Consider the following 27,405-nt stretch of genomic DNA (forward strand, 5'->3'; position numbering starts at 1 on the left):
CAAACTTTCTTGTATCACAGCACCCTAGAGCATGGGTCTGCAACCTACGGCTCTCCAGGTGCTGTGGAACTACACATCCCAGCATGCCCTTCCACAGTTTTGCTTTTAAGGGATGCTAAAACTGAGGCAGGGCGTGCTGGGGTGTGTAGTTCCACAGCAGCTGGAGAGCACCAGGTTGCAGACCCATGCCCTAGACGAGTATCAGCATTTTTTTTCACTGCTTCTCTAGGCCAAAAAGTTCTTTATTGATAACTTCTGCAAAAATGATTACATTAAGTAGATTGTGCCTACCTGTCACCCTTAGGTTCATTTATGTGGTGGTGGACAGGGTCGTACTTGTGTTTGTCCACATATTTTATGCCCGTCAGCCACCAGCACTGCTTTTGGTGAGCAGAGATAATGTGATTTGATTCTGGACCACCAACCTGTGGAACTTGGGGCTTCAGGATGACTGCATAAATTTATTTTGATGGTCTTGACAAAGGTCCAGAACGAACCGAAACGCTGGCAGTGACTTTTCTGCACGATGAAGCATTTGTGAGTAAATAAAAGCCTGAAATGATTGATTTTTGTGGTGAGTGCCTATACTCTGCTCTCTCTCTCTCTCTCTCTATACATACATATATATAATATTTTTTAGGTTAAAGCCACTATCATGTGGATGCAGCATTACAAGCTAACACTTACAACACTAAATGTTCCAAATACTAAAAAAATAAAAACATAGACAAGTTCTGAATATACAGAAAATTTATTTATTTCACAGATAGGGGTATCCTGCACAAACACCACACCCACCACATGAAATACAGGGAACCTTGGCAGTTGGGGAATAAACAGGGTAGATTACAAACTGCTTAATCCACCAGCAGAGTGCTGTTCACAGCTGGATACTGTTCAAAGAACGCCTGCAAAAGAACAAGCAATTGATTGAGAAGCAGAGTACTAAAATCTGTAAGAGCAGAAATATAATAACGAAGAACACAAGCGAAACTTATGGATACAATGGTATCACACACTGTTTATCCTGACTTTCTATGGAGTAATATTAGAACTCACTGAGCAGATAAGTGACCCATGCAAAGATATGTGCGCATAATGAATGTTACGATAACATAATTGCTGTTTATTAGGATATAATTTTCATGAGCTTGAACAACAATGAACGGCTTGCGTTGCTTTAGTCTGCGGTAAGGTCACTTGGAAGCTATAAGTATAGAAGAAAGTCACACTGCCGCAGACAAGCCATCATAGCCACTAGTAGGATGCACTTAACATTGGGAAATTGGAAAGGTGCATACTGCAAAGTGAGTCAGTATAGGAATACAACCTGTTGATCTCCAGCTGTTCTGAAACTACAAGTCCCACCATACCCATCCAGGCATACTAGGACTTACTGTTACACTGCTGCCTGAAGCTACCTTAGCCCGGCGTACAAGGGTGTATCTTCCTATTGGCCAGGATGGCACTCGCCAGGGGCGCCAGTCGAGGAGGGGCGCTATCTGGAGGTGCCACCCGCGGGCAGTAGGTACTGTAGATTCAGTTTTAGAGGCCGCAGCTATCCCCCCACCCCTGTGTAGTTCCTCACCAGCATGGATGCCCAGTAATGATCACAGCATGCAGCAGCGGCTGCTGGGAGGTGTAGTTTACAGTATGTAGAGTTTCTTATCTGTATTGTGGTGCGGTGATGGACCCCAGCGCCAATTACAGTGGCTGTTGCTGCATTCTTTGATCATTAATGGGCATCCATGCTGTTGAGGAACTACATGGGGGTGGGGGGATAGCTGCCGCCTCTAAAACTGAATCTACCTAGAAGTGCTGCCTTTAATAGTAAAATCAACATGGGAAATATGTGTGTCTGGCACTGTGGGGGCATACGTGTATCTGGCACTGTGGGGGCATTTGAGTGTCCAGCACTGTGTGGGCATTTGAGTGTCCAGCACTGTGGGGGCATTTGAGTGTCTGGTACTGTGGGAGCATACTGTATGTGTATCTGGCACTGTGGGGGCATATGTGTATTTGGAACTATACTCAGAGGCATTGTGTGTATCTGGCACTGCACTACTTGGGTCATTATGTGTAACTGGCACTATACTAGGGGACATTATGTGCATCTGACACTATACTCGGGACATTATGTATAAGGAGAACTACTGTGGGTGTAAGGCTGCTAATTGTGTGTGTGCATGTGTAGGGGGTGAGATTATATATTTATAGTTTGATATCATAATATAAAATTGTGAGGCCACGCCCACTTTACCAGGAGCATGCACGCCTTCCCATATATATGGGCACTACTGTGTGGCATAATGTGTATAAGGGGTAGTACTCAGTGGCGTATCTATAATGGGTGCAGTGTGTGCGGTGCGCACGGGCCCCTGAGTCCACGGGGGCCCACACCGCACCCATTTCTCCTATACTTACCTTTCCAGAGTCCATCGCTGACTGTGTGTGGGCCCCCTCCTCTCCTGTATCTGTCACCGCCGCTGCTAGCGAACTGAGCACTAGAGACTCTGGCACAGTGTATCTGGCCCTACTTCAAATATGAGGGGGGGGGCACCAGTCCTTTACTCTGCCAGGGGCGCTCGGACCCCTATATACACCCCTGCCGGCGTATACTACTAATGTGAATATTTTCAACATTTATGTCCCCCTGGGAACTCGTTTGCTTGGAAAGAGAGTGGAAAGCTGCACTTGCATGTTGAGAAAAGCAGAGAGAGCGGCAAACACCAGAGAAGCTTATACCCAAGAGATAGAAGAGTGGGGGTGGGCTCAGGTATCCATGGTTACCATTATATCATCTCATAGGCTAATGCATGCTATTGCTCATTAGAGATGTCCTGGTTTCACCATAGCAACCACTAGACTAACCTACTGATGTCTGCTGCTGCCGTGGCAACCACCCATTGACTTCAAGGCCAGTGTAGGTTGCTATGGCAGCAGCCAATGAGTAGAGAGCACACACACAATTAGAAGCCCATACACATGACCCAATTGAATCACATATGTGGCATAATGCTTCAATACACAATGATATGAATGTACACAAACAAGTTGACTGTACAGATAAAACACACAGCTTCCTCGATAATTACAGTACAATGTACAGTATATAAGCCTAGGACACGAAACCCCAAAACACGAATTGACCATTGGACATGATCAGATTGCAATTTTATAACACTCTACGCAGGCATAGGACACGACACATGACCTGGCGAGTGGATATGATCGGAGTACAATTCTATTTTTATACTAAGATTTTATATCTCAACAAACCCTACAATACACGTCATGCAGAATAAAAATAAATATAGAACAGAAGTGGTATTATGCAGCCATCCACATATACTAAAAGAGAATGGATAATGCACATTCTACACACATTACACAGTATTGCAGTTCTAATCTAAGAATGAGGTGTAAATATTGTATTTCCCCCTATGGGTTTGGAGAGATGAGTTTAACTCTTTCAGAAAACTGGATCTTGGTCTTTTTATCCTTTTTCTGGCACTAAATCTGCTCAGCATCCTCTGGTAAACCTGTGTTTTAGAATTATTTCCTATAGTATGAATGCTTAAAAAAATTATCTGTAGAATGAGTCATAAACATAGGTTCTAGAGTGCCCCCTAGTGGCTAAGTTACCTACATACACAACACACAAGTAGAGCATTACCTGGAAGAGATTGCATGCCTGCAGGACACCGGATGTGCAGCACATCTCTCTCACAGAGTGCATCGCCAGCTGTGGAGAACCCAAGTCCAGCACCCGCAGACCCAGTTTACTGGACAGGATTGGCCCAATGGTTGTGCCACATGGCACATCATTACGTACCATGAATTCCTGGTGTTAAAGAGATGTTATTCAGTAGCAGCAGAATGCTATTCAAATATTTTGGAGCTAGACTCAAGCAAACAACCAGACCTTGCAGTGTGTTAATTAGTAGTGACACTTTATAGTCAAAGGGATACCAGAAAATGACCAACGTAAAACACAGTACACAAGTTGTGTCTATAGACATATTTGCAGAAACATCTGAAAGTATTTTCAAAGACTGAAAAAAGTTCCTAACATACCTGCAATGGGACCCCCACACGTCCGGCTATCTCCCTCACCACAGACTCAGTCACTGCGGTGGAGGCATAACGCTGGTTGCTGTTTACTTTGATGACAGGTCCCTGATAAAGGCGAGTGAGTGTTATTGGTACACGGTGCTTAGTCAGTGTGTGGGGTGCACAAAACTAATGGGAGAGATAAAAGCAGCTACAATAGGCTCACCTTGTGGAATAGAGGCCTGTGGTTCTCCTCGTGTTTATCCCTGTAAAGCAAATGTCAATATTAAACACCATATACACATGAAATCAGTCAGGTGTATAACATATTGTTAAGTCCTACATATAATTCACTATTTATTACAGTTCTAAGCTTAAGGGTGCATCATGCAAACTTCCACTCTGCTGGATGGGAAACTAGTTCTGTATAATTCAGTACAGCCACTAATTTACATAATATATTACTGTGTTACCATGCTGAATATTATACATGAAATGCTCTCTCACTCCCCTGTTATGTACTGCAATGCTGGCTCAGAGTTGGAGCTTTAAACAAACCGAGTGACTATGCAATGCTGACAAATGCACTGTGTGGACTGATGGAGTCATACACAGGAGCAGAGCCAGTAATGTCACAGCAACTACACTCACAGCAGTCTAAGGGTGTGTACACACAGTGAGATATTTTCTTTTGATTTTGACTATATAGTCCAAATCGCAAGAAAAAAGTTAGTGCAGATCGCAAGGTGAAAGTCACCTTGCGATCCTGATTCGATCCCGATGCGTGGTCCCGCCAGGTCGGCATCGCAAGAAAAATAAGATTTTACTTACCGGTAAATCTATTTCTCGTAGTCCGTAGAGGATGCTGGGACTCCGTAAGGACCATGGGGAATAGACGGGCACCGCAGGAGATAGGGCACTTTAAGAAAGCTTTGGACTCTGGGTGTGCACTGGCTCCTCCCTCTATGCCCCTCCTCCAGACCTCAGTTAGGGAAACTGTGCCCAGAGGAGATGGACAGTACGAGGAAGGATTTTTGTAAATCTAAGGGCGAGATCCATACCAGCTACACCAATATCACCGTATAACTTGTGATAAACTTACCCAGTTAACAGTATGAACAACAACATAGCCACGGTTCAACCGATAAACTATAACATAACCCTTATGTAAGCAATAACTATATACAAGTCTTGCAGAAGAAGTCCGCACTTGGGACGGGCGCCCAGCATCCTCTACGGACTACGAGAAATAGATTTACCGGTAAGTAAAATCTTATTTTCTCTAACGCCCTTGAGGATGCTGGGACTCCGTAAGGACCATGGGGATTATACCAAAGCTCCCAAACGGGCGGGAGAGTGTGGATGAGAGTGCGGATGAGCAAACAGGAGGTCCTCCTCAGCCAGGGTATCAAACTTATAGAACTTTGCAAAGGTGTTAGACCCCGACCAAGTAGCTGCTCGGCACAACTGTAATGCCGAGACCCCTCGGGCAGCCGCCCAAGAAGAGCCGACTTTCCTAGTGGAATGGGCCTTAACCGATTTCGGTAACGGCAATCCTGCCGTAGAATGCGCCTGCTGAATCGTGTTACAGATCCAGCGAGCAATAGTTTGCTTTGAAGCAGGAGCGCCAACCTTGTTGGCCGCATACAGAACAAACAAAGCTTCAGTCTTCCTGATTCTAGCCGTTCTGGTCACATAAATCTTCAAAGCCCTGACCACATCTAGGGACTCGGAATCCTCCAAGTCCCGTGTAGCCACAGGCACGACAATAGGTTGGTTCATATGAAAAGATGAGACCACCTTTGGCAGAAATTGAGGACAAGTCCTCAACTCTGCCCTATCCACGTGAAAAACCAAGTATGGGCTTTTATGTGATAAAGCCACCAATTCTGAAACACGTCTAGCCGAAGCTAATGCCAACAACATGACCACTTTCCACGTGAGGTATTTCAACTCCACAGTTTTGAGTGGTTCAAACCAAGGTGACTTGAGGAAACGTAACACCACGTTAAGATCCCAAGGCGCCACCGGAGGCACAAAGGGAGGCTGAATATGCAGCACCCCCTTCACAAAAGTCTGTACTTCAGGAAGAGAGGCTAATTCTCTTTGAAAGAAAATGGATAAGGTCGAAATTTGGACCTTTATGGACCCTAATTTTAGGCCCAAAATCACTCCTGTTTGAAGGAAGTGAAGCAGACGGCCCAAATGGAACTCCTCCGTAGGAGCAGCTCTGGCCTCACACCAAGAAACATTTCCGCCATATACGGTGATAATGTTTTAACGTCACGTCTTTCCTAGCCTTGATCAGGGTAGGACTTCCTTTTTCCGCTAGGATCCGGCGTTCAATTGCCATGCCGTCAAACGCAGCCGCGGTAAGTCTTGGAACAGACAGGGCCCCTGCCGCAGCAGGTCCTGCCTTAGAGGAAGAGGCCACGGATCTTCTGTGAGCAACTCTTGCAGCTCCGGATACCAAGTCCTCCGTGGCCAATCTGGAACAATGAGGATTGTTCTGACCCTGCTCATTCTTATTATTCTCAACACTTTGGGTATGAGAGGAAGAGGAGGAAACACATAGACCGATTTGAACACCAAAGGCGTCACCAGAGCGTCTACCGCTACCGCCTGAGGGTCCCTTGACCTGGCGCAATACCACTTTAGCTTTTTGTTGAGACGGGATGCCATCATGTCGATTTGAGGCAGTCCCCATCGATCCGTGATCTGTGCGAAGACTTCTTGATGAAGTCCCCACTCTCCCGGATGCAGGTCGTGCCTGCTGAGGAAGTACGCTTCCCAGTTGTCCACCCCCGGGATGAACACTGCTGATAGTGCGCTTACATGGCCTTCCGCCCAGCGTAGAATCCTGGTCGCTTCTGCCATGGCCACTCTGCTCCTTGTTCCGCCTTGCCGGTTTATATGAGCCACTACCGTGACGTTGTCCGATTGAATCAGAACCGGTTTTCTCCGAAGCAATTCCTCCGCTTGACACAGGGCGTTGTATATGGCCCTCAACTCCAGGACGTTGATGTGGAGACAAGTCTCTAGGTTTGACCAGAGACCTTGGAAATTTCTTCCCAGTGTTACTGCTCCCCAGCCTCGGAGGCTTGCGTCCGTGGTCACCAGGACCCAGTCCTGAATGCCGAACCTGCGACCCTCTAGCAGGTGAGCACTGTTCAACCACCACAGGAGAGATACCCTGGTCCTGGGAGACAGGGTGATCCTTTGATGCATTCGTAAATGGGACCCGGACCACTTGTCCAAGAGGTCCCATTGAAAGGTCCTCGCATGGAACCTGCCGAAAGGGATGGCCTCGTATGAAGCCACCATCTTCCCCAGGACCCGCGTGCAATGATGCACTGAAACCTTTTTTGGTTTTAATAGGTTCCTGACCACGGCTATGAGCTCCTGAACCTTTTCGATCGGAAGAAAAACCTTTTTCTGGTCTGTGTCTAGAATCAGGCATAAAAAGGTCAGACGCGTTGTAGGGACTAGCTGAGACTTCGGTATATTGAGAATCCAGCCGTGTATCTGCAACATCTTCATGGACAGAGACACGCTGTCCAGCAACTTCTCCCGAGATCTCGCCTTTATGAGGAGATCGTCCAAGTATGGGATAATTGTGACCCCCTGCCTGCGCAGGAGCACCATAATTTCCGCCATTACCTTGGTGAAAATCCTCGGGGCTGTGGAAAGCCCAAACGGCAACGTCTGAAACTGGTAGTGACAGTCCTGCACTGCAAATCTCAGGAACGCCTGATGAGGGGGGAATATCGGAACATGAAGGTATGCATCCTTTATGTCCAGGGACACCATCCAATCCCCCCCCCTCCAGGCTGGCGATGACCGCCCTGAGTGATTCCATCTTGAATTTGAACCTCTTCAAGTACAGGTTCAGAGATTTTAGGTTTAAAATGGGTCTGACCGAACCGTCCGGTTTCGGAACCACAAACAGGGTCGAGTAATATCCCTCTCCTTGCTGGAGATGAGGAACTGTGACAATCACCTGTTGAACATACAATTTTTGGATTGCCGCCAACACTAGCTCCCTCTCTGACGGGGAAGCCGGCAGAGCCGATTTGAAAAACCGGCGAGGAGGCAAGTCTTCGAATTCCAGCCTGTATCCCTGAGAAACAATCTCTAATGCCCAGGGCTCCACCTGCGAGTGAACCCAGACGTGGCTGAAAAACCGAAGACGAGCCCCCACTAGATCTGCCTCCCCCCGGGAAGCCCCAGCGTCATGCGGTGGACTTTGCAGAGGCAGGGGAGGACTTTTGCTCTTGGGAACTAGCTGTGTGCAGCTTCTTTCCCCTACCTTTCCCTCTGGCAACAAAGGACGATCCCCGTACCTTTTTGTTTTTATAGGAACGAAAGGACTGCATTTGATAATGAGGTGCCTTTTTTGTATGCTGCGGGGGGACATAAGGTAAGAAATTCGACTTACCAGCCGTAGCCGTAGAGACAAGGTCCGAGAGGCCGTCTCCAAACAACTCCTCCCCTTTGTAAGGCAAGGACTCCATATGCCGCTTTGAATCGGCATCTCCCGTCCACTGTCGGGTCCACAAGAGCCGCCTAGCAGAAATAGACATAGCATTTATTCTGGAGCTTAATAAACAAATGTCTCTCTGAGCATCTCTCATATACAAGGCAGCATCTCTGATATGCTCTATGGTCATTTGAATAGCATCCCTATCTAAGGTGTCAATCTCCGTAGATAAGGAATCTGCCCATGCCACAACCGCACTACAAACCCAGGCCGACGCCAAAGCCGGTCTAGCAATAGTACCTGAATGAGTGTAAATGTGCTTCCAGGTAATTTCCTGCCTGCGGTCAGCAGGTTCCTTGAGGGAAGCCGTATCCTGAGAAGGCAGTGCCACCTTTTTGGACAAGCGTGTCAGCGCCTTGTCTACTTTAGGCGAAGATTCCCAGCGTATCCTATCAGTTTGTGGAAAAGGATACGCCATAAGAATCCTTTTGGGAACTTGTGGTCTCCTATCTGGAGATTCCCAAGCCTTTTCGCACAATTCACTTAGTTCAAATGAGGATGGAAAGGTGACTTCAGGCTTTTTCCCCTTATACAGTACATGTGTACCCTCGTGTCAGGGACCGGGGGTTCCTCAGTAATATGCAAAACCTCTTTAATGGCAATAATCATGTACCGAATACCTTTTGCCACCTTCGGCTGTAATTTTGCATCTTCATAGTCGACACTAGAGTCAGTATCTGTGTCGGTATCTGTGTCATCGTGGGATATGGTGCGCTTCTGAGACCCCGAAGGACCTGGCGCCCCAGGGACAGGCATGGACTGGCTACCTGATTGATCCCTAGCTTCTGCCTTGTCTAACCTTTTATGCAATAGATTAACATTTGCATTCAAGACATTCAGCATATCCACCCATTCTGGTGTCGGCGTTGCCGACGGCGACATGACATTCAAGCACTCCCCCTCCACATTAAGCGAGCCTTCTTCGTCAAACATGTCGACACACGCGTACCGACACACTACACACACACACACACACACACACACACACACACACACACACACAGGGAACCCCTTTCTGAAGACAGTATCCCTGTCAAGGCCCTTTGGAGAGACAGAGAGAGAGTATGCCAGCACACACCCCAGCGCAATGATCCTGGAGACCAACTCAAAATGTTTTTCCCCAGCAGCGCTGTATAATATGTTATCCGCCAATTATGTGCCCCCCCCCCCCTCTCTTTTAAACACCCCTTCACCGTGTGTAAGCAGGGGAGAGTCCGGGGAGCTTCCTCTCAGCGGTGCTGTGGAGAGAAAATGGCGCTGGTGAGTGCTGAGGGAGAAGCCCCGCCCCCTCGGCAGCGGGCTTCTGTCCCGCTCAAACTTACAAAAATATGGCGGGGGCTCTTTTATATACATGTACAGTGCCACCTGTACATGTATATTGTCTTTTGCCATAAGAGGTGTTTATATTGCTGCCCAGGGCGCCCCCCCCTGCGCCCTGCACCCTTACAGTGACCGGAGTGTGTGAGGTGTATGGGAGCAATGACGCACAGCTGCAGTGCTGTGCGTTACCTCCGTGAAGCTGAAGGCTTCTGCCGCCTGACGACTTCTGTCTTCTGTTCTTCTAGCTCTGTGAGGAGAACGGCGGCGCGGCTCCGGGGGTGGACGCCCAGTAAGAACCTGCGTTCACCCCCTCTGGAGCTAATGGTGTCCAGTAGCCGAGGAAGCAGAGCCTATCTTAGACAAGAAGGTCTGCTCCTCTCTCCTCAGTCCCTCGATGCAGGGAGCCTGTTGCCAGCAGTGCTCCCTGTGAAAAAGTAGAAAAAGTAGAGAAAAAATCCAAACAAAAAATAAGATTTTAAACCTACCGGTAAATCTATTTCTCCTAGTCCGGAGAGGATGTTGGGGACTCCGTAAGGACCATGGGGTATAGACGGGCTCCGCAGGAGATAGGGCACCTAAAAAGAACTTTGACTATGGGTGTGCACTGGCTCCTCCCTCTATGCCCCTCCTCCAGACCTCAGTTAGAGAACTGTGCCCAGAGGAGATGGACAATACAAGGCAGGATTTAGAAATCCAAGGGCAAGATTCATACCAGCCCACACCAATCATACCATGTAACCTGGATCATACATAACCAGTTAACCGTATGAACAACAACAGTAACGGTCCAAGACCGATTTCAACTGTAACATAACCCTTATGTAAGCAACAACTATATACAAGTCTTGCAGAGTTTCCGCACTGGGACGGGCGCCCAGCATCCTCTACGGACTAGGAGAAATAGATTTACCGGTAGGTTTAAAATCTTATTTTCTCTAACGTCCTAGAGGATGCTGGGGACTCCGTAAGGACGATGGGGTTTATACCAAAGCATCCAATCGGCGGGAGAGTGCGTATGACTCTGCAGCACCGACTGAGCAAACGCTAGGTCCTCATCAGCCAGGGTATCAAACTTGTAGAATTTAGCAAAAGTGTTTGACCCCGACCAAGTCGCCGCTCGGCAAAGTTGTAATGCCGAGACGCCTCGGGCAGCCGCCCAAGAAGAGCCCACCTTCCTAGTGGAATGGGCCTTAACCGAATTTGGTACCGGCAATCCAGCCGTAGAGTGAGCCTGCTGAATCGTGTTACAGATCCAGCGAGCAATAGTTTGCTTCGAAGCAGGTGCGCCAATCTCATTGGCCGCATACAGGACAAACAGAGCCTCTGTTTTCCTAATTCTAGCTGTCCTGGCTACATAAATATTTAAGGCCCTGACTACGTCCAGGGATCTGGAATCCTCCAGGTCACTTGTAGCCACAGGCACTACAATAGGTTGATTCACATGGAATGAAGAAACCACCTTAGGCAAAAATTGCGGACGTGTCCTCAATTCAGCTCGATCCACATGAAAAATCAAGTAGGGGCTTTTGTGTGACAAAGCCGCCAATTCTGATACTCGCCTTGCTGATGCCAAGGCCAACAACATGACCACCTTCCAAGTAAGAAATTTCAACTCAACCTTGTTAAGGGGTTCAAACCAGTGTGATTTTAGGAACTGCAACACCACGTTGAGGTCCCACGGTGCCACTGGAGGCACAAAAGGAGGCTGGATGTGTAGCACTCCCTTTACAAACGTCTGGACTTCTGGAAGAGAAGCCAATTCCTTCTGAAAGAAAATCGAGAAGGCCGAAATCTGAACCTTAACAGAGCCTAATTACAGGCCCATATCCACTCCTGTCTGTAGGAAGTGGAGAAAACGACCCAGATGAAAATCTTCCGTAGGTGCATTCTTGGTCTCACACCAAGACACATACTTTCGCCAGATACGGTGATAATGCTTAACCGTCACCTCCTTCCTAGCCTTTATTAACATAGGGATGACCTCTTCCGGAATCCCCTTTTTAGCTAGGATTCGGCGTTCAACCGCCATGCCGTCAAACGTAACCGCTGTAAGTCCTGAAATACACAGGGCCCCTGTTGCAACAGGTCTTCCCTCAGAGGAAGAGGCCAGGGATCTCCTGTGAGCATCTCTTGTAGATCTGAGTACCAGGCCCTTCGAGGCCAGTCTGGGACAACGAGTATCGTCTGTACTCTTCTTTGTCTTATGATCCTCAACACCTTTGTGATGAGAGGAAGAGGAGGAAACACGTAGACCGATTTGAACACCCACGGTGTTATCAGAGCGTCTACTGCCATTGCCTGAGGGTCCCGAGACCTGGCACAATATTTTCGAAGCTTTTTGTTGAGGCGTGACGTCATCATGTCTATTTGAGGAGTTCCCCAAAGACGTGTTATGTCTGCAAAGACTTCTTGATGAAGTCCCCACTCTCCTGGATGGAGATCGTGTCTGCTGAGGAAGTCTGCTTCCCAGTTGTCCACTCCCGGAATGAAGACAGCCGACAGAGCGCTTACATGATTTTCCGCCCACCGAAGAATCCTGGTGGCTTCCGCCATCGCGACTCTGCTTCTTGTCCCGCCTTGGCGGTTCACATGAGCCACTGCTGTGACATTGTCTGATTGAATCAGAACCGGTAGGTTTCGAAGAAGACTCTCCGCTTGTCGAAGGCCGTTGTAAATGGCCCTGAGTTCCAACACATTGATGTGTAGACAGGACTCCTGGTCTGACCATAGTCCCTGAAAATTTCTTCCTTGGGTGACTGCTCCCCATCCTCGGAGGCTCGCGTCCGTGGTTACCAGGATCCAGTCCTGAATTCCGAACCGGCGACCCTCCAGCAGGTGAGCACTTTGCAACCACCACAGGAGAGATACTCTGGCCCCTGGGGACAGAGTTATTTTCCGATGTAAGTGCAGATGGGACCCGGACCACTTGTCCAGAAGGTCCCATTGAAAAGTCCTTGCATGGAACCTTCCGAAGGGAATGGCCTCGTAGGCCGCCACCATTTTTCCCAGAACTCGAGTGCATTAGTGAACTGACACCCTTTTCGGTTTTAGCAGGTCTCTGACCATGTTCTGGATGTCCTGGGCTTTCTCTATTGGGAGGAAGACCTTCATTTGTTCCGTATCCAGTATCATACCTAGGAACGGTAGTCGAGTTGTCGGAATCAACTGTGACTTCGGTAGATTTAAAATCCAACCATGTTGCTGGAGCACTCTCAGAGAGAGCGCCACACTGCTCAGCAATTTCTCCCGTGATCTCGCTTTTATCAGGAGATCGTCCAAGTATGGGATAATTGTGACTCCATGCTTGCGCAGGACCACCATAATTTCCGCCATTATCTTGGTGAAAATCCTCGGGGCCGTGGAAAGTCCAAACGGCAACGTCTGAAATTGGTAATGACAATCCTGTACAGCTAATCTCAGGTATTCCTGATGGGGGGCATATATGGGGACATGCAGGTACGCATCCTTTATGTCCAGAGACACCATAAACTCCCCCTCCTCCATGTTGGCTATTATCGCTCTGAGTGATTCCATTTTGAATTTGAATCTTTTTATGTACAGGTTTAGGGATTTCAGATTCAAAAATAGGATTTTGGTACTTACCAGGTAAATCCTTTTCTTTGAATCCATAGGGGGCACTGGAGTACTCTTGGGATATGGACGGCGTAGCAGAACAAAGGCACTGAATATTTAAATTTAGAACTCTCCACCCCTCCATATCCCAGAGTACCTCAGTGTACGAACCCAGTGTTTTTACTGAGCGAACTACTATAGAGAGGTTGACAATGGAGAATTTCTATAACATAACGGACAACAACAAAGTTGACCCATAACGTTAATGTCAACTAAACAGTTGACAGCATAACCGATAGACCTTTATAGTTTGAACCAATCGGTGAAAATGTGTTACCATAAGCTCCTCTGAGCTTAATACAAACCAGGTAAACCGTGTTACCCTAAGCTCCTCTGAGCTTAAAACAACCCAGGTAAAACTGCTCTGGGTGGGCGTCCAGTGCCCCCTATGGATTCAAAGAAAAGGATTTACCTGGTAAGTACCAAAATCCTATTTTCTTTTTCATCCACTAGGGGTCACTGGAGTACTCTTGGGACGTACCAAAGCTTCCCTCGTGGGCGGGAGAGCTGTTTGACACTTGTAACAGTAGGCAGCCAAAGCTAGATGCTGATGCCGCAACTGTCTTATAACGTGTAAACGCGCACAAACGTGTGCACTGAATGCTATGTAGCCACGTCGTAGACGCTCCACGACCAGCTGGTCTTGACATTCCCACAGAACCTGTGGGATGTGCTATTACTTACGTAGGCGACTGTAACTTAGCCTTAAAGTAAGCCTGACTTGTAGTCATTGTTATCCAACTGGATAATGTCTGCTGAGAAAACTGGCTAACCCCAGTTGGCAGCATTATAGAGAACAAGCAACGTATCCGTATTACGTACTGTAGACGTTCGGTACATATAGACGCGTAATGCGTGTACCACATTTAGAATTCTAGAATGTGCTGTCAACACAGGAACCCCTATTGGTGTATTGATGTGAAGAATAAGAAATCGGAATTGGTCCGAATTTCTGCTTTGTCATGAGAAAACTCAAATACGGTGTCTTGGAATACAAGGCACCCAAATATGAAAACAAAACCCTTGGCGAAGCCAAGGCTAGAAGAAAAATGTTTTCCAAGTGAAAAACTTAATGCCCACTTGTCGCCTGGCGCTGTAGATGGGATAAATGGAGGGTGCACTTTGATGACACCTTGTAGAAAGGTATGTACCGACGCAATAGAGTCAAAGGTATTTGAAAATAACTTGACCCCACAGATACCTGTACCCTCAGTGCAAATAAACGCAGTTCTCCATCCCAGCCCGTCTGTAAAACAACAGAATACGGGTAACTTGAAAGATGATGTCGGAACTTCCGAGCTTCACCACCTATAGGCACACCAAAATTTTGTAATAATGAGCTGCTGTAAGCGGCTTCCTAGCTCGTAACATGGTGGGTATAACCGATACTGTAACGCCCTATTTCTTCTCTTAAGAGGGTGGTCTGAACCCCCACCCCGTCAACCGCAGCCGCGGTACCTAGGTAACTAGGGGTAAAAGAACGGTCCCTGTTGTAACAGGTTGGACGTATTATGAGCGGGCCAAGATCGTGTGCAAGTATTCTTTGGAGATTCGAGACGCAAGCTCTTCGAAACCCATGAGATATCACTAGTATGACTGTGACGTAACTGTCTTATGATCCGTGTTAGCAACGGAGAGAGCAGCTGAAAATTGTGGAGCCAGATACACGAGGCTGAATGACCACACGAATGTGATACCCTCCACCGCCACTGCCCTTGTTGACTGTCGTTCTGTACACATACTGAGCGTTTGTAATTGTGGCGAGATGCCATCATGTATACCTGAGAGTAACTCCACCTGTGGATTCACATATGAAACACCTCTGGATTTAATGCCCAGTTTTTAGGATATAAATCCCGACGGGTGAGATCATCTGTCTAACAGATGTCCACTACCGGAATGAACCCCGTCGACATCACCTAATGGTGTTCTGGGCAATTGAGGATTCGAGCTACCTGCCGCATTGCCATGCGGCTTCTTGGTCTTCACTGTTGTTGTGTATGCAACTCCCGTTGCGTTGTCTGACACTTGTCCAGACTGAAAGCGAAGCCTGTAGTGCATTGTAAATTGCACGGAGTTCCAGGACATTTATAGACAGCAATCTGTCGTAATCCGTTTTAGAACTTTTAACTACAACTCCTCAACCTCTGAGACTCTCGTCCAGAGTATATACTATTCGCCCCCCTGAGGGAAAAGCGAGTGAAGGCCGGCGAACTAAAGCGCTTTGAAATCACATCATTATTTGTAACAGGCGAATACACCAATGTACCACTAGTGTGCGTGGCTTTTGCACTAATTACTAGATGTACATTTGTTCTTGCTGGTGTAGTAGGTAAATGTCTTTGATTTACCGTATTTATAATCATGCCTAGGAATTGAAGTCGTTCAGACGGAATTAGATGCGATTGTTTTTGAACTTGACCTGCCACCGCAGTATATATTAGTAGCGCAAGTTAGAGGAACTCTGTTGAGACAGAGTTCTTATGAGCAGATCGTCTAAGTATGGAACGATTGTCACTGGCAGGGCTGTGAGATGAGCTATTCTCACCAACATCACTTTGATAAATACCCGAGGCGTTGACAAGAAGCCAAATGGTAGACCTGAAATGGTTAATGGTTGTGGCGTTTTGGTTGTGGCGTTTTGCAAACGCTAGAACCCGTAATGACCAAACCGATATGGGTAAATACGCTTTGTGAAGATCAAGTGCAATTATGCAATTTTGTGGCTCCAATATGCAAATACTAACCGCAGAAAATCCATTTTCAAACTGCATTAAGTGACTTGCTGATTGAGACTGCGACGGAGCTGTCTGGTTTTGTTACCCCAAACAGAGGGGAATAAGTAACCCTGACTCTGTTGGTGTACTACTGCCTGGATATAAAAACAGCTGAAACCAGCAGAGACTAAATGGCAACCTGCCAAACCGTTCGACAGAGGCAGTCTTGTCCTTTAATCTGTAAATAGCAGAGACATCCATGAGTTGATGTCTGGAAACCCCGCCAATGTAACGTGTAAAGACGCGCTTCCACAATTGGAAAATGGAGATGGCCTAAGAGGTCATCAAGCCACTGGCTTGCTGACTGTAGCGTCTTGTCGTTACAAGGCGTGACTGTTTTGTACCACCGCCTTGAAAAAAGTGAAGTCTAAAGGGATTAAACGCCGGCACAAGTATTTCCATTTTGATACTGGATGCGGTAATAGCTGAATATCAAATTTAGGACCAACAAGCTCTGGCCTTGTCGCGCTTAAACTAGCGACGATGAAAAGTGAGAATCGAAGTAACCGGCGTTAGCAGAAGCTTTACAGATATACTCTGCAGCTTCTCTTAACAGTGATCGTCATTGTTTCCATACATAGAGTCTAGTGACCCCAATGTATCTGTTGACACAGACGCATTTACCAATGGCGGATCGCGTCATTTTGGAAACGATTAAATAGTGGTTAGAGTCTCTCAGTCTCTGTAAAAATGGAGACATTGCCTCACTGGGATTTAGCAATGTATGGTTGTCAAAAAACCCCGCACTATATGAGTGCTGGTCTAATGTACCCTTCTCACTCGTAGTTATCGGTGTGAGATTTGACATAGAATCGTGCATTAAATTATAAGACCAGTTAAATAAACACCCTGGTACCCAAAGGGAAATTGGCCCTTTGGAAAGACTGTCCTTCGTTAGAGCTGGCGGAGTAACTTCCGAGACTCCGATGTTACCACTCTTTTAATTTGAATTGCCAATGCTTAACATAGGATCTTTAAACTTATTTTTAGTCTGCGCTAGAGCCTTACTCGCTATGCAGACAGACACCACAATAGGCAACGGACAGACACTTGCACGACTTATTGAAGTTATTATGTGTCATATATATATATGAAACTCATGGTTGTTTCTCTCTACGGAAATCTGTAGTAAAAAGCGAAAGATTTATTCGATCTGAAGAGAAACCAGAGTATTCTTTATGTGAAAAGCAGTTCACATGGGCATGTGAAACCCGAACCAAATTCCCACTAACACCCCTGCGCCTCTGGTGGCTTAGAGATGTAGGGCAGGAATGTTCCAGAATTACAAACTGGAAAAACAACAGGAAGCATGGTTAAAATGGCCCCTTTGTCATGCTGACTGTGATAATCACCGAACAAGTTACAATTGCTCCGTGTTAATATAGCCTCTTATAATCACAGTATGGGTACAACACATGCTCTATGAATAAATATATATATATATATATATATATATATATATAGGCTCAATAGCCTATGATAATTACAGACATTAATATATGCTCAATAGCCTATTATACAGCATTAATATAGGCTCAATAGCCTATTATACAGTGATAATCATATACATTAATATAGGCTCAATAGCCTATTATACAGCAATAATATAGGCTCAATAGCCTATTATACAGTGATAATCATATACATTAATATAGGCTCAATAGCCTATTATACAGTGATAATCACAGTTATACATGATTAGGCTCATATCACAGGACAGGTTATAATACATGTCTGCATTATTTACTGTCACATATAGCTACATAACTGCTGTTTATATAGGTATTTTACATACCCTTTCCGCAGTGAGCCGCCAGATTCCACCGCCCCCCTTCCCCCCTGTAACGCTGTGTCTTCTCAGGAAAGGCCGGGAAGACTTGCAGTGAGACTTGCAGGGAGGCTGGCATTAATCTGCGGTGCTGGGCGGCCGGACGGAGCAGCGGCCCGGTTGTCACCATGTTAACGCTGTTAGTGAGCGTCTGCGGGTAGATGTGCTGGGCGGCCGGACGGAGCGGCTGGGACGGGCGGACGTAGCGCTGCCGTCTGGAGCGAGTCTCAGACGTAGCGGCTGGGCGCTGTGGCGGGCGGTGCGTGGCAGCGGCATTCACTCTGACCCACCTAGCGGGGCGGCAGCCTGCGCTGACCGCCCCGTTCCCCAGCTTACCTTTCTCCTATTCAAGGCTGCGACGGGGCTTCTCTGTGTAAGCTCCGTCCAGCTTTCAAGTCATCTTGTTCCTGGCTGCGACGGGGCTTCTTTCTGTAAGCTCCGTCCAGCTTGTTCCTGGCTGTGACGGGGCTTCTTCTGTAAGCTCCGTCCAGCTCTTTGATAACTTCTTCCTGGCTGTGACGGGCTTCTTTCTGTAAGCTCCGTCCAGCTCTTTGATAATTTCTTCCTGGCTGTGACGGGGCTTCTTTCTGTAAGCTCCGTCCAGCTGTTGCAGGAGACACTGCCTGTGGCTGTGAGGGTGCTCTTTGTGAGGACCGACACGCCATGCGCTGCCCTGCAGCGGCACCATCCCGGACCCATGTTTTTCCAGAAACTGGGAAGGGATGTGCTAAGTGTAAAAATTAAAAATTAAAAAGTCAAAATGAAAAATTAATAAAATCTTCCATCCAAGTGTGGGAATCCCACAAGCCGATGTTAGTGCTTTGAGCACAGAAAAAACACTGGGTTCGTACACTGAGGTACTCTGGGATATGGAGGGGTGGAGAGTTCTAAATTTAAATATTCAGTGCCTTTGTTCTGCTACGCCGTCCATATCCCAAGAGTACTCCAGTGACCCCTAGTGGATGAAAAAGAAATAGGTCTGACCGAACCGTCCGGTTTCGGGACCACAAATAGGGTTGAGTAGTAACCTCTTCCCTGCTGGTGCAGGGGAACCTTGATTATCACTTGCTGTATAGACAGCATTTGAATTGCAGCTAACACTACATCCCTTTCCGATGTGGAAGCTGGTAGGGCCGATTTCAAAAATCGGCGCGGGGGCACCTCCTCGAATTCCAGTTTGTACCCCTGGGAAACTATTTCTAACACCCAGGGATTCAGGTCTGATCTGACCCAGGTCTGACTGAAAAGTCGAAGACGTGCCCCCACCGGTGCGGACTCCCTCAGGGGAGCCCCAGCGTCATGCTGTGGGTTTTGGAGCAGCCGGGGAGGACTTTTGGTCCTGGGCACCTGCCGAAGCAGGTGCTCTTTTGCCTCTGCCCTTACCTCTGGCGAGGAAAGAGGATCCCCGACCTCTTCTGGACTTGTGCGACCGAAAGGACTGCATCTGATAGGGTGTTACTTTCTTTTGCTGTTGGGGAATATATGGTAAAAAATTTGATTTACCTGCTGTAGCTGTGGAAACCAGGTCCGTCAGCCCATCCCCAAACAATACCTCACCCTTATAGGGTAGTACTTCCATATGTTTTTTTTGAATCCGCATCACCCGTCCATTGGCGAGTCCATAAGGATCTTCTTGCCGAGATAGACATGGCATTGGCCCTAGAAGCTAGCAGTCCAATGTCCCTTTGAGCATCCCTCATAAATAAGACTGCGTCTTTAATATGGGCTAGTTAAGAATATAGTATCCTTATCCATATTATCAAATTGATCTGTCAGCTCATCTGTCCAAGCTGCAATTGCGCTGCACACCCATGCCGACGCAATTGTCGGTCTTAGCACAGCACCCGTATGAGAATAAATACACTTTAAGGTAGTTTCTTGCCTGCGATCTGCAGGGTCCTTAAGGGCCGCTGTGTCAGGAGACGGTAGCGCCACTTTCTTGGACAAGCGCGTCAGGGCCTTGTCCACAGTGGGGGGTGATTCCCAAATCTCCCTGTCCTGCTTAGGGAAGGGGTATGCCATATAAATTCTTTTGGGGATCTGCGGTCTCTTTTCCGGAGTCTCCCAAGCTTTTCCAAAGAAATCATTTAATTCAAGAGATGTGGGAAAATTAATAATCTATTTTTCTTTTCCTTAAACATGTGTACCCTTGTGTCGGGGACCGAGGGTTCATCCTCAATATGCAACACATCCCTTATTGCCACAATCATACACTGAATGGTTTTAGTCACCCTAGGGTGTAATTTTACTTCGTCATAGTCGACACTGGAATCAGAATCCGTGTCGGTAGTAGTGTCTTGTGTTAAGGGACGCTTTTGAGACCCCGACGGGCCCTGTGAGTCGGTCCAATCCGAGGATTGACCCCCTGATGTCCCCCCTAAGTCAGCCTTATCAAGCCTTTTATGTAAAGATGCCACACTTGCATTCAACATATGCCACATGTCCATCCATTCCGGAGTCGGCACAACCGACGGGGACACACCACTCATTTGCTCCACCTCCTCCTTGGAGAAGCCTTCCGCTTCAGACATGTCGACACCACGTACCGACACCCCACACACACAGGGATTAACCTCAAGGGGACAAAACCCCAACCAGGCCCTTAGGAGAGACAGAGAGAGAGTATGCCAGCACACACTCAGCGCTTAATAACACTGTGGAAAAATAATAAGAATTTACTCACCGGTAATTCTATTTCTCGTAGTCCGTAGTGGATGCTGGGAACTCCGTAAGGACCATGGGGAATAGACGGGCTCCGCAGGAGACTGGGCACTCTAAAAGAAAGATTAGGTACTATCTGGTGTGCACTGGCTCCTCCCTCTATGCCCCTCCTCCAGACCTCAGTTAGGGAAACTGTGCCCGGAAGAGCTGACACAACAAGGAAAGGATTTGGAATCCAGGGTAAGACTCATACCAGCCACACCAATCACACTGTACAACTTGTGATAACCATACCCAGTTAACAGTATGAACAACAACTGAGCCTCCATGTACTGATGGCTCATAACAATAACCCTTTAGTGAAGCAATAACTATATACATGTATTGCAGAGAGTCCGCACTTGGGACGGGCGCCCAGCATCCACTACGGACTACGAGAAATAGAATTACCGGTGACTAATTCTTATTTTCTCTGACGTCCTAGTGGATGCTGGGAACTCCGTAAGGACCATGGGGATTATACCAAAGCTCCCAAACGGGCGGGAGAGTGCGGATGACTCTGCAGCACCGAATGAGCAAACTCAAGGTCCTCCTCAGCCAGGGTATCAAACTTGTAGAATTTTGCAAATGTGTTTGAACCCGACCAAGTAGCAGCTCGGCAAAGCTGTAATGCCGAGACCCCTCGGGCAGCCGCCCAAGAAGAGCCCACCTTCCTTGTGGAATGGGCCTTCACCGATTTTGGATGCGGCAATCCAGCCGCAGAATGAGCCTGCTGAATCGTGCTACAGATCCAGCGAGCAATAGTTTGCTTTGAAGCAGGAGCACCCAGCTTGTTGGGTGCATGCAGGATAAATAGCGAGTCAGTTTTCCTGACTCCAGCCGTCCTGGAAACATAAATTTTCAAGGCCCGGACTACGTCCAGCAACCTGGAATCCTCCAAGTCCCGAGTAGCCGCAGGCACCACAATATGTTGGTTCAAATGAAACGCTGATACCACCTTTGGGAGAAATTGGGGACGAGTCCTTAATTCTGCCCTGTCCATATGGAAGATCAGATATGGGCTTTTACATGACAAAGCCGCCAATTCTGACACACGCCTAGCCGAAGCTAAGGCCAACAACATGACCACCTTCCACGTGAGATACTTTAGCTCCACGGTCTTAAGTGGCTCAAACCAGTGTGATTTTAGGAAATCCAACACAACGTTAAGATCCCAAGGTGCCACTGGAGGCACAAAAGGGGGCTGAATATGCAGCACTCCCTTAACAAACGTCTGAACTTCAGGCAGTGAAGCCAGTTCTTTTTGAAAGAAAATAGATCGGGCCGAAATCTGGACCTTTATGGATCCTAATTTTAGGCCCATAGACACTCCTGACTGTAGGAAGTGCAGGAATCGACCCAGCTGGAATTCCTCTGTAGGAGCCTTCATGGCCTCACACCAAGCAACATATTTTCGCCATATTCGGTGATAATGTTTTGCTGTCACGTCTTTCCTAGCCTTTATCAGCGTAGGAATAACTTAATCTGGAATGCCCTTTTCCGCTAGGATCCGGCGTTCAACCGCCATGCCGTCAAACGCAGCCGCGGTAAGTCTTGGAACAGACAGGGCACCTGTTGTAACAGCTCCTGTCTGAGAGGCAGAGGCCATGGGTCCTCTGAGATCATTTCTTGTAGTTCTGGGTACCACGTTCTTCTTGGCCAATCCGGAACGATGAGTATAGTTCTTACTCTTCTCTTTCTTACTATCCTCAGTACCTTGGGTATGAGAGGAAGAGGAGGGAACACATAAACCGACTGGTACACCCACGGTGTCACTAGTGCGTCCACAGCTATCGCCTGAGGGTCCCTTGACCTGGCGCAATATTTTTTTAGCTTTTTGTTGAGGCGGGACGCCATCATGTCCACCAGTGGCAGTTCCCAGCGATTTACAATCTGTGTGAAGACTTCTTGATGAAGTTCCCACTCTCCCGGGTGGAGGTCGTGCCTGCTGAGGAAGTCTGCTTCCCAGTTGTCCACTCCCGGGATGAACACTGCTGACAGTGCTAGCACGTGATTCTCCGCCCATCGAAGAATCCTTGTGGCTTCTGCCATTGCCATCCTGCTTCTCGTGCCGCCCTGGCGGTTTACATGGGCGACCGCCGTGCTGTTGTCTGACTGAATCAGTACAGGTTGGTTTTGAAGCATGGGCTCTGCTTGACTCAGGGCGTTGCAAATGGCCCTTAGTTCCAGTATATTTATGTGTAGTGAAGTCTCCAGACTTGACCACTGTCCTTGGAAGTTTCTTCCCTGAGTGACTGCCCCCCATCCTCGGAGGCTTGCATCCGTGGTCACCAGGACCCAGTCCTGTATGCCGAACCTGCGGCCCTCGAGAAGATGAGCACTCTGCAGCAACCACAGCAGAGACACCCTGGCCCTTGGGGACAGGGTGATCAACCGATGCATCTGAAGATGCGATCCGGACCATTTGTCCAACAGATCCCACTGAAAGATCCTTGCATGGAACCTGCCGAAGGGAATTGCTTCGTAAGAAGCCACCATCTTTCCCAGGACTCGCGTGCAGTGATGCACCGATACCTGTTTTGGTTTCAGGAGGTCCCTGACCAGAGATGACAATTCCTGGGCCTGCTCCACCGGGAGAAACGCCTTCTTCTGTTCTGTGTCCAGAATCATGCCCAGGAAAAGCAGACGCGTCGCAGGAATCAGCTGCGACTTTGGGATATTCAGAATCCAGCCGTGCTGTTGCAACACTTCCTGAGAGAGTGCTACGCTGAGCAACAACTGCTCTCTGGACCTCGCCTTTATGAGGAGATCGTCCAAGTACGGGATAATTAGAACTCCCTTCTTCCGAAGGAGTATCATCATTTCGGCCATTACCTTGGTAAATATTCTCGGTGCCGTGGAGAGACCAAACGGCAACGTCTGGAATTGGTAATGACAGTCTTGTACCACAAACCTGAGGTATTCCTGGTGAGGTGGGTAAATTGGGACATGCAAGTAAGCATCTTTTATGTCCAGCGACACCATAAAATCCCCCTCTTCCAGGCTTGCAATGACCGCTCTGAGCGATTCCATTTTGAACTTGAACTTCTTTATATAAGTGTTCAAGGATTTTAAATTCAGGATGGGTCTCACCGAACCGTCCGGTTTCGGTACCACAAACATTGTGGAATAGTAACCCCTGCCCTGTTGAAGGAGGGGGACCTTGATTATCACCTGCTGGAGGTACAGCTTGTGAATTGCCGCCAGTACTACCTCCCTTTCCCTGGGAGCAGCTGGCAAGGCTGATTTGAGGTAACGGCGAGGGGGAGTCGCCTCGAACTCCAGCTTGTATCCCTGAGATACAATTTGTACAGGCCAGAGATACACTTGTGAGCGAACCCACTGGTTGCTGAAGTTTCAGAGACGTGCCCCCACCGCACCTGGCTCCGCCTGTGGAGCCCCAACGTCATGCGATGGACTTAGTGGAAGCAGGGGAGGATTTTTGTTCCTGGGAACTGGCTGCCTGGTGCAGTTTCTTTCCTCTACCCTTGCCTCTGGCCAGAAAGGATGCTCCTCTGACCCGCTTGCCTTTCTGAGGCCGAAAGGACTGCATTTGATAATACGGTGCTTTCTTAGGCTGTGAGGGAACCTGAGGTAAAAAAGTCGACTTCCCAGCAGTTGCTGTGGATACGAGGTCCGAGAGACCGTCCCCAAACAATTCCTCACCCTTATAAGGCAAAACCTCCATGTGTTTTTTAGAATCAGCATCACCTGTCCACTGCCGAGTCCATAATACTCTCCTGGCAGAAATGGACATTGCATTAATTCTAGATGCCAGCAGGCAAATGTCCCTCTGTGCATCCCGCATATATAAGACGACGTCTTTTATATGTTCGATGGTTAGCAAAATAGTATCCCTGTCGAGGGAATCAATGTTGTCTGACAGGGTATCAGTCCATGCTGCTGCAGCACTACACATCCAGGCTGAAGCAATAGCAGGTCTCAGTAGAGTACCAGAGTGTGTATACACAGACTTCAGGATAGCTTCCTGCTTTCTATCCGCAGGATCCTTTAGGGCGGCCTTATCCTGAGACGGCAGTGCCACCCTTTTAGATAAGCGTGTTAGCGCCTTGTCCACCCTAGGGGATGTTTCCCAACGTAACCTATCCGTTGGCGGGAAAGGGTACGCCATCAGTAACCTCTTAGAAATTACTAGTTTCTTATCAGGGGAACTCCACGCTTCTTCACACAACTCATTTAATTCATCAGATGGGGGAAAAGTCACTGGCTGCTTTTTCTCCCCAAACATAATACCCCTCTTGGTGGTAACCGGGTTAATATCAGAAATGTGCAATACATCTTTCATTGCAGTAATCATGCATCGGATGGCTTTTGTAGACTGTACATTTATCTCATCCTCATCTACACTGGAGTCAGACTCCGTGTCGACATCTGTGTCTACCATCAGAACTAGCGGGCGTTTATGAGCCCCTGACGGCTTCTGAGTCGCCTGGGCAGGCGCGGGCTGAGACCCCGGCTGTCCCAAGGCTGCTGCGTCATCGAACCTTTTATGTAAGGAGTTGACACTGTCGGTTAAGACCTTCCACATATCCATCCAATCAGGTGTCGGCCCCGTCGGGGGCGACACCACACTTATCTGCCTCTGCTCCGCCTCCACGTAACCCTCCTCATCAAACATGTCGACACAGCCGTACCGACACACCGCACACACACAGGGAATGCTCAGACTGAGGACAGGACCCCACAAAGTCCTTTGGGGAGACAGGGAGAGAGTATGCCAGCACACACCACACCGCTATATAACACAGGGATGTACACTATAATAAGTGATTTTTCCCAATAGCTGCTTACTTATCTTATTTGCGCCTAAATTTAAGTGCCCCCTCTCTCTTTTTTACCCTTCTTGTATCCAGATACTGCAGGGGAGAGCCTGGGGAGCTGCTTCCAGCGGAACTGTGAAGGGAAAATGGCGCTGGTGTGCTGAGGAAGAAGGCCCCGCCCCCTCAGCGGCGGGCTTCTGTCCCGCGTTTTGTGAGACTTAATGGCGGGGGTTTGCACACATATACAGTGACAGACTGTATTATGTGTATAATTTGTGCCAAAAGGTATTATAATTGCTGCCCAGGGCGCCCCCCCCAGCGCCCTGCACCCTACAGTGACCGGAGTGTGTGGTGTGCTGTGGGAGCAATGGCGCACAGCTGCAGTGCTGTGCGCTACCTTAATGAAGACAGGAGTCTTCAGCCGCCGTTTTCGTCATTTCTTCTGTCTTCTGGCTCTGCAAGGGGGGCGGCGGCGCGGCTCCGGGAACGGACGATCGAGGTCAGGCCCTGTGTTCGAACCCTCTGGAGCTAATGGTGTCCAGTAGCCTAATAAGCACAAGCTAGCTGCACGCAGGTAGGTTTGCTTCTCTCCCCTCAGTCCCACGTAGCAGTGAGTCTGTTGCCAGCAGATCTCACTGAAAATAAAAAACCTAACAAATACTTTCTTTTCTAGCAAGCTCAGGAGAGCCCACTAGGAGCACCCAGCTCTGGCCGGGCACAGATTCTAACTGAGGTCTGGAGGAGGGGCATAGAGGGAGGAGCCAGTGCACACCAGATAGTACCTAATCTTTCTTTTAGAGTGCCCAGTCTCCTGCGGAGCCCGTCTATTCCCCATGGTCCTTACGGAGTTCCCAGCATCCACTAGGACGTCAGAGAAATGACCAGATAGCTCTTTTTTTTTAAATATAATAATATTCCAATTCCCACTCACTGCGTCGCCAATGTGCCCCCCTCCTCTTTTTTCCAGCCTGTGAAGTTCAGCAGGGGAGAGACCAGGGAGCCAGCGTTCAGCATGCAGCCTCTGTGGAGAAAATGGCGCTGGTTAGTGCTGAGGATCAAGCCCCGCCCACCCGACGGCGGGCTTCGGTCCCAGTGCTTTTTTTTATTAAAATGGCGGGGGATTCTTGGATTTACTGCCTCCGCAGCCTAATCCATCTTAACATGCCCAGAAGTGAGGATTATTGCTGCCCAGGGCGCCCCCCCCAGCAGTGCTGCTCTGTGTGTGTATAGTGGGAGCAATGGCGCGCAGCTTACCGCTGCGCGCCTTACCTCATGAAGATCTGATGTCTTCTGCCGCCTGATGTCTTCTGCCTTCTCATACTCACCCGGCTTCTATCTTCGGCATCTCTGAGGAGGACGGCGGCGCGGCTCCGGGACGAACCCCAGGTGAGACCTGTGTTCCGACACCCTCTGGAGCTAATGGTGTCCAGTAGCCTAGAAACAGAGCCCAACCGTAAAGCCAGCCCTGCTTCTCTCTCCTCAGTCCCACGATGCAGGGAGCCTGTTGCCAACAGGACTCCCTGAAAATAAAAAACCTAAGAAAATTCTTTTAAAACAGAAAACTCTGGAGAGCTCTCTGCAGTGTACCCTTTCTCCTCTGGGCACAGAATCTAACTGAGGTCTGGAGGAGGGGCATAGAGGGAGGAGCCAGTGCACACCCATAGTCAAAGTTCTTTTTAGGTGCCCTATCTCCTGCAGAGCCCGTCTATACCCCATGGTCCTTACGGAGTCCCCAGCATCCTCTAGGACGTAAGAGAAATGCCTTTAGGCAGA

The 27,405-nt window shown here is 48.3% G+C and overlaps 1 protein-coding gene and 1 non-coding gene across 4 annotated transcripts in view; both read right to left on the reverse strand.

Annotated features, from left to right (window-relative positions):
- Window positions 1–732: 732 nt before the first annotated feature.
- DNPEP (aspartyl aminopeptidase) overlaps window positions 733–27,405 on the reverse strand; it is a 74,246-nt gene continuing 47,573 nt past the window's right edge. For all 3 annotated transcript variants that reach the window (XM_063933847.1, XM_063933849.1, XM_063933848.1), the window contains exons 12-15: window positions 4,280–4,319; window positions 4,078–4,179; window positions 3,677–3,844; window positions 733–908 (exon numbers count right to left, since the gene is read on the reverse strand). In XM_063933847.1, the coding sequence (XP_063789917.1) occupies window positions 858–908; window positions 3,677–3,844; window positions 4,078–4,179; window positions 4,280–4,319 (361 nt within the window). In that variant the 3' untranslated portion in view covers window positions 733–857. The remainder of the gene's footprint in view (window positions 909–3,676; window positions 3,845–4,077; window positions 4,180–4,279; window positions 4,320–27,405) is intronic.
- Window positions 17,381–17,496, reverse strand: LOC134946898 (U5 spliceosomal RNA). Its single transcript, XR_010182466.1, has one exon. It is a non-coding gene; the product is annotated as a U5 spliceosomal RNA (small nuclear RNA).

Source organism: Pseudophryne corroboree, chromosome 7, assembly GCF_028390025.1.
Source record: "Pseudophryne corroboree isolate aPseCor3 chromosome 7, aPseCor3.hap2, whole genome shotgun sequence".
Taxonomy (NCBI): Eukaryota; Metazoa; Chordata; class Amphibia; order Anura; family Myobatrachidae; genus Pseudophryne; species Pseudophryne corroboree.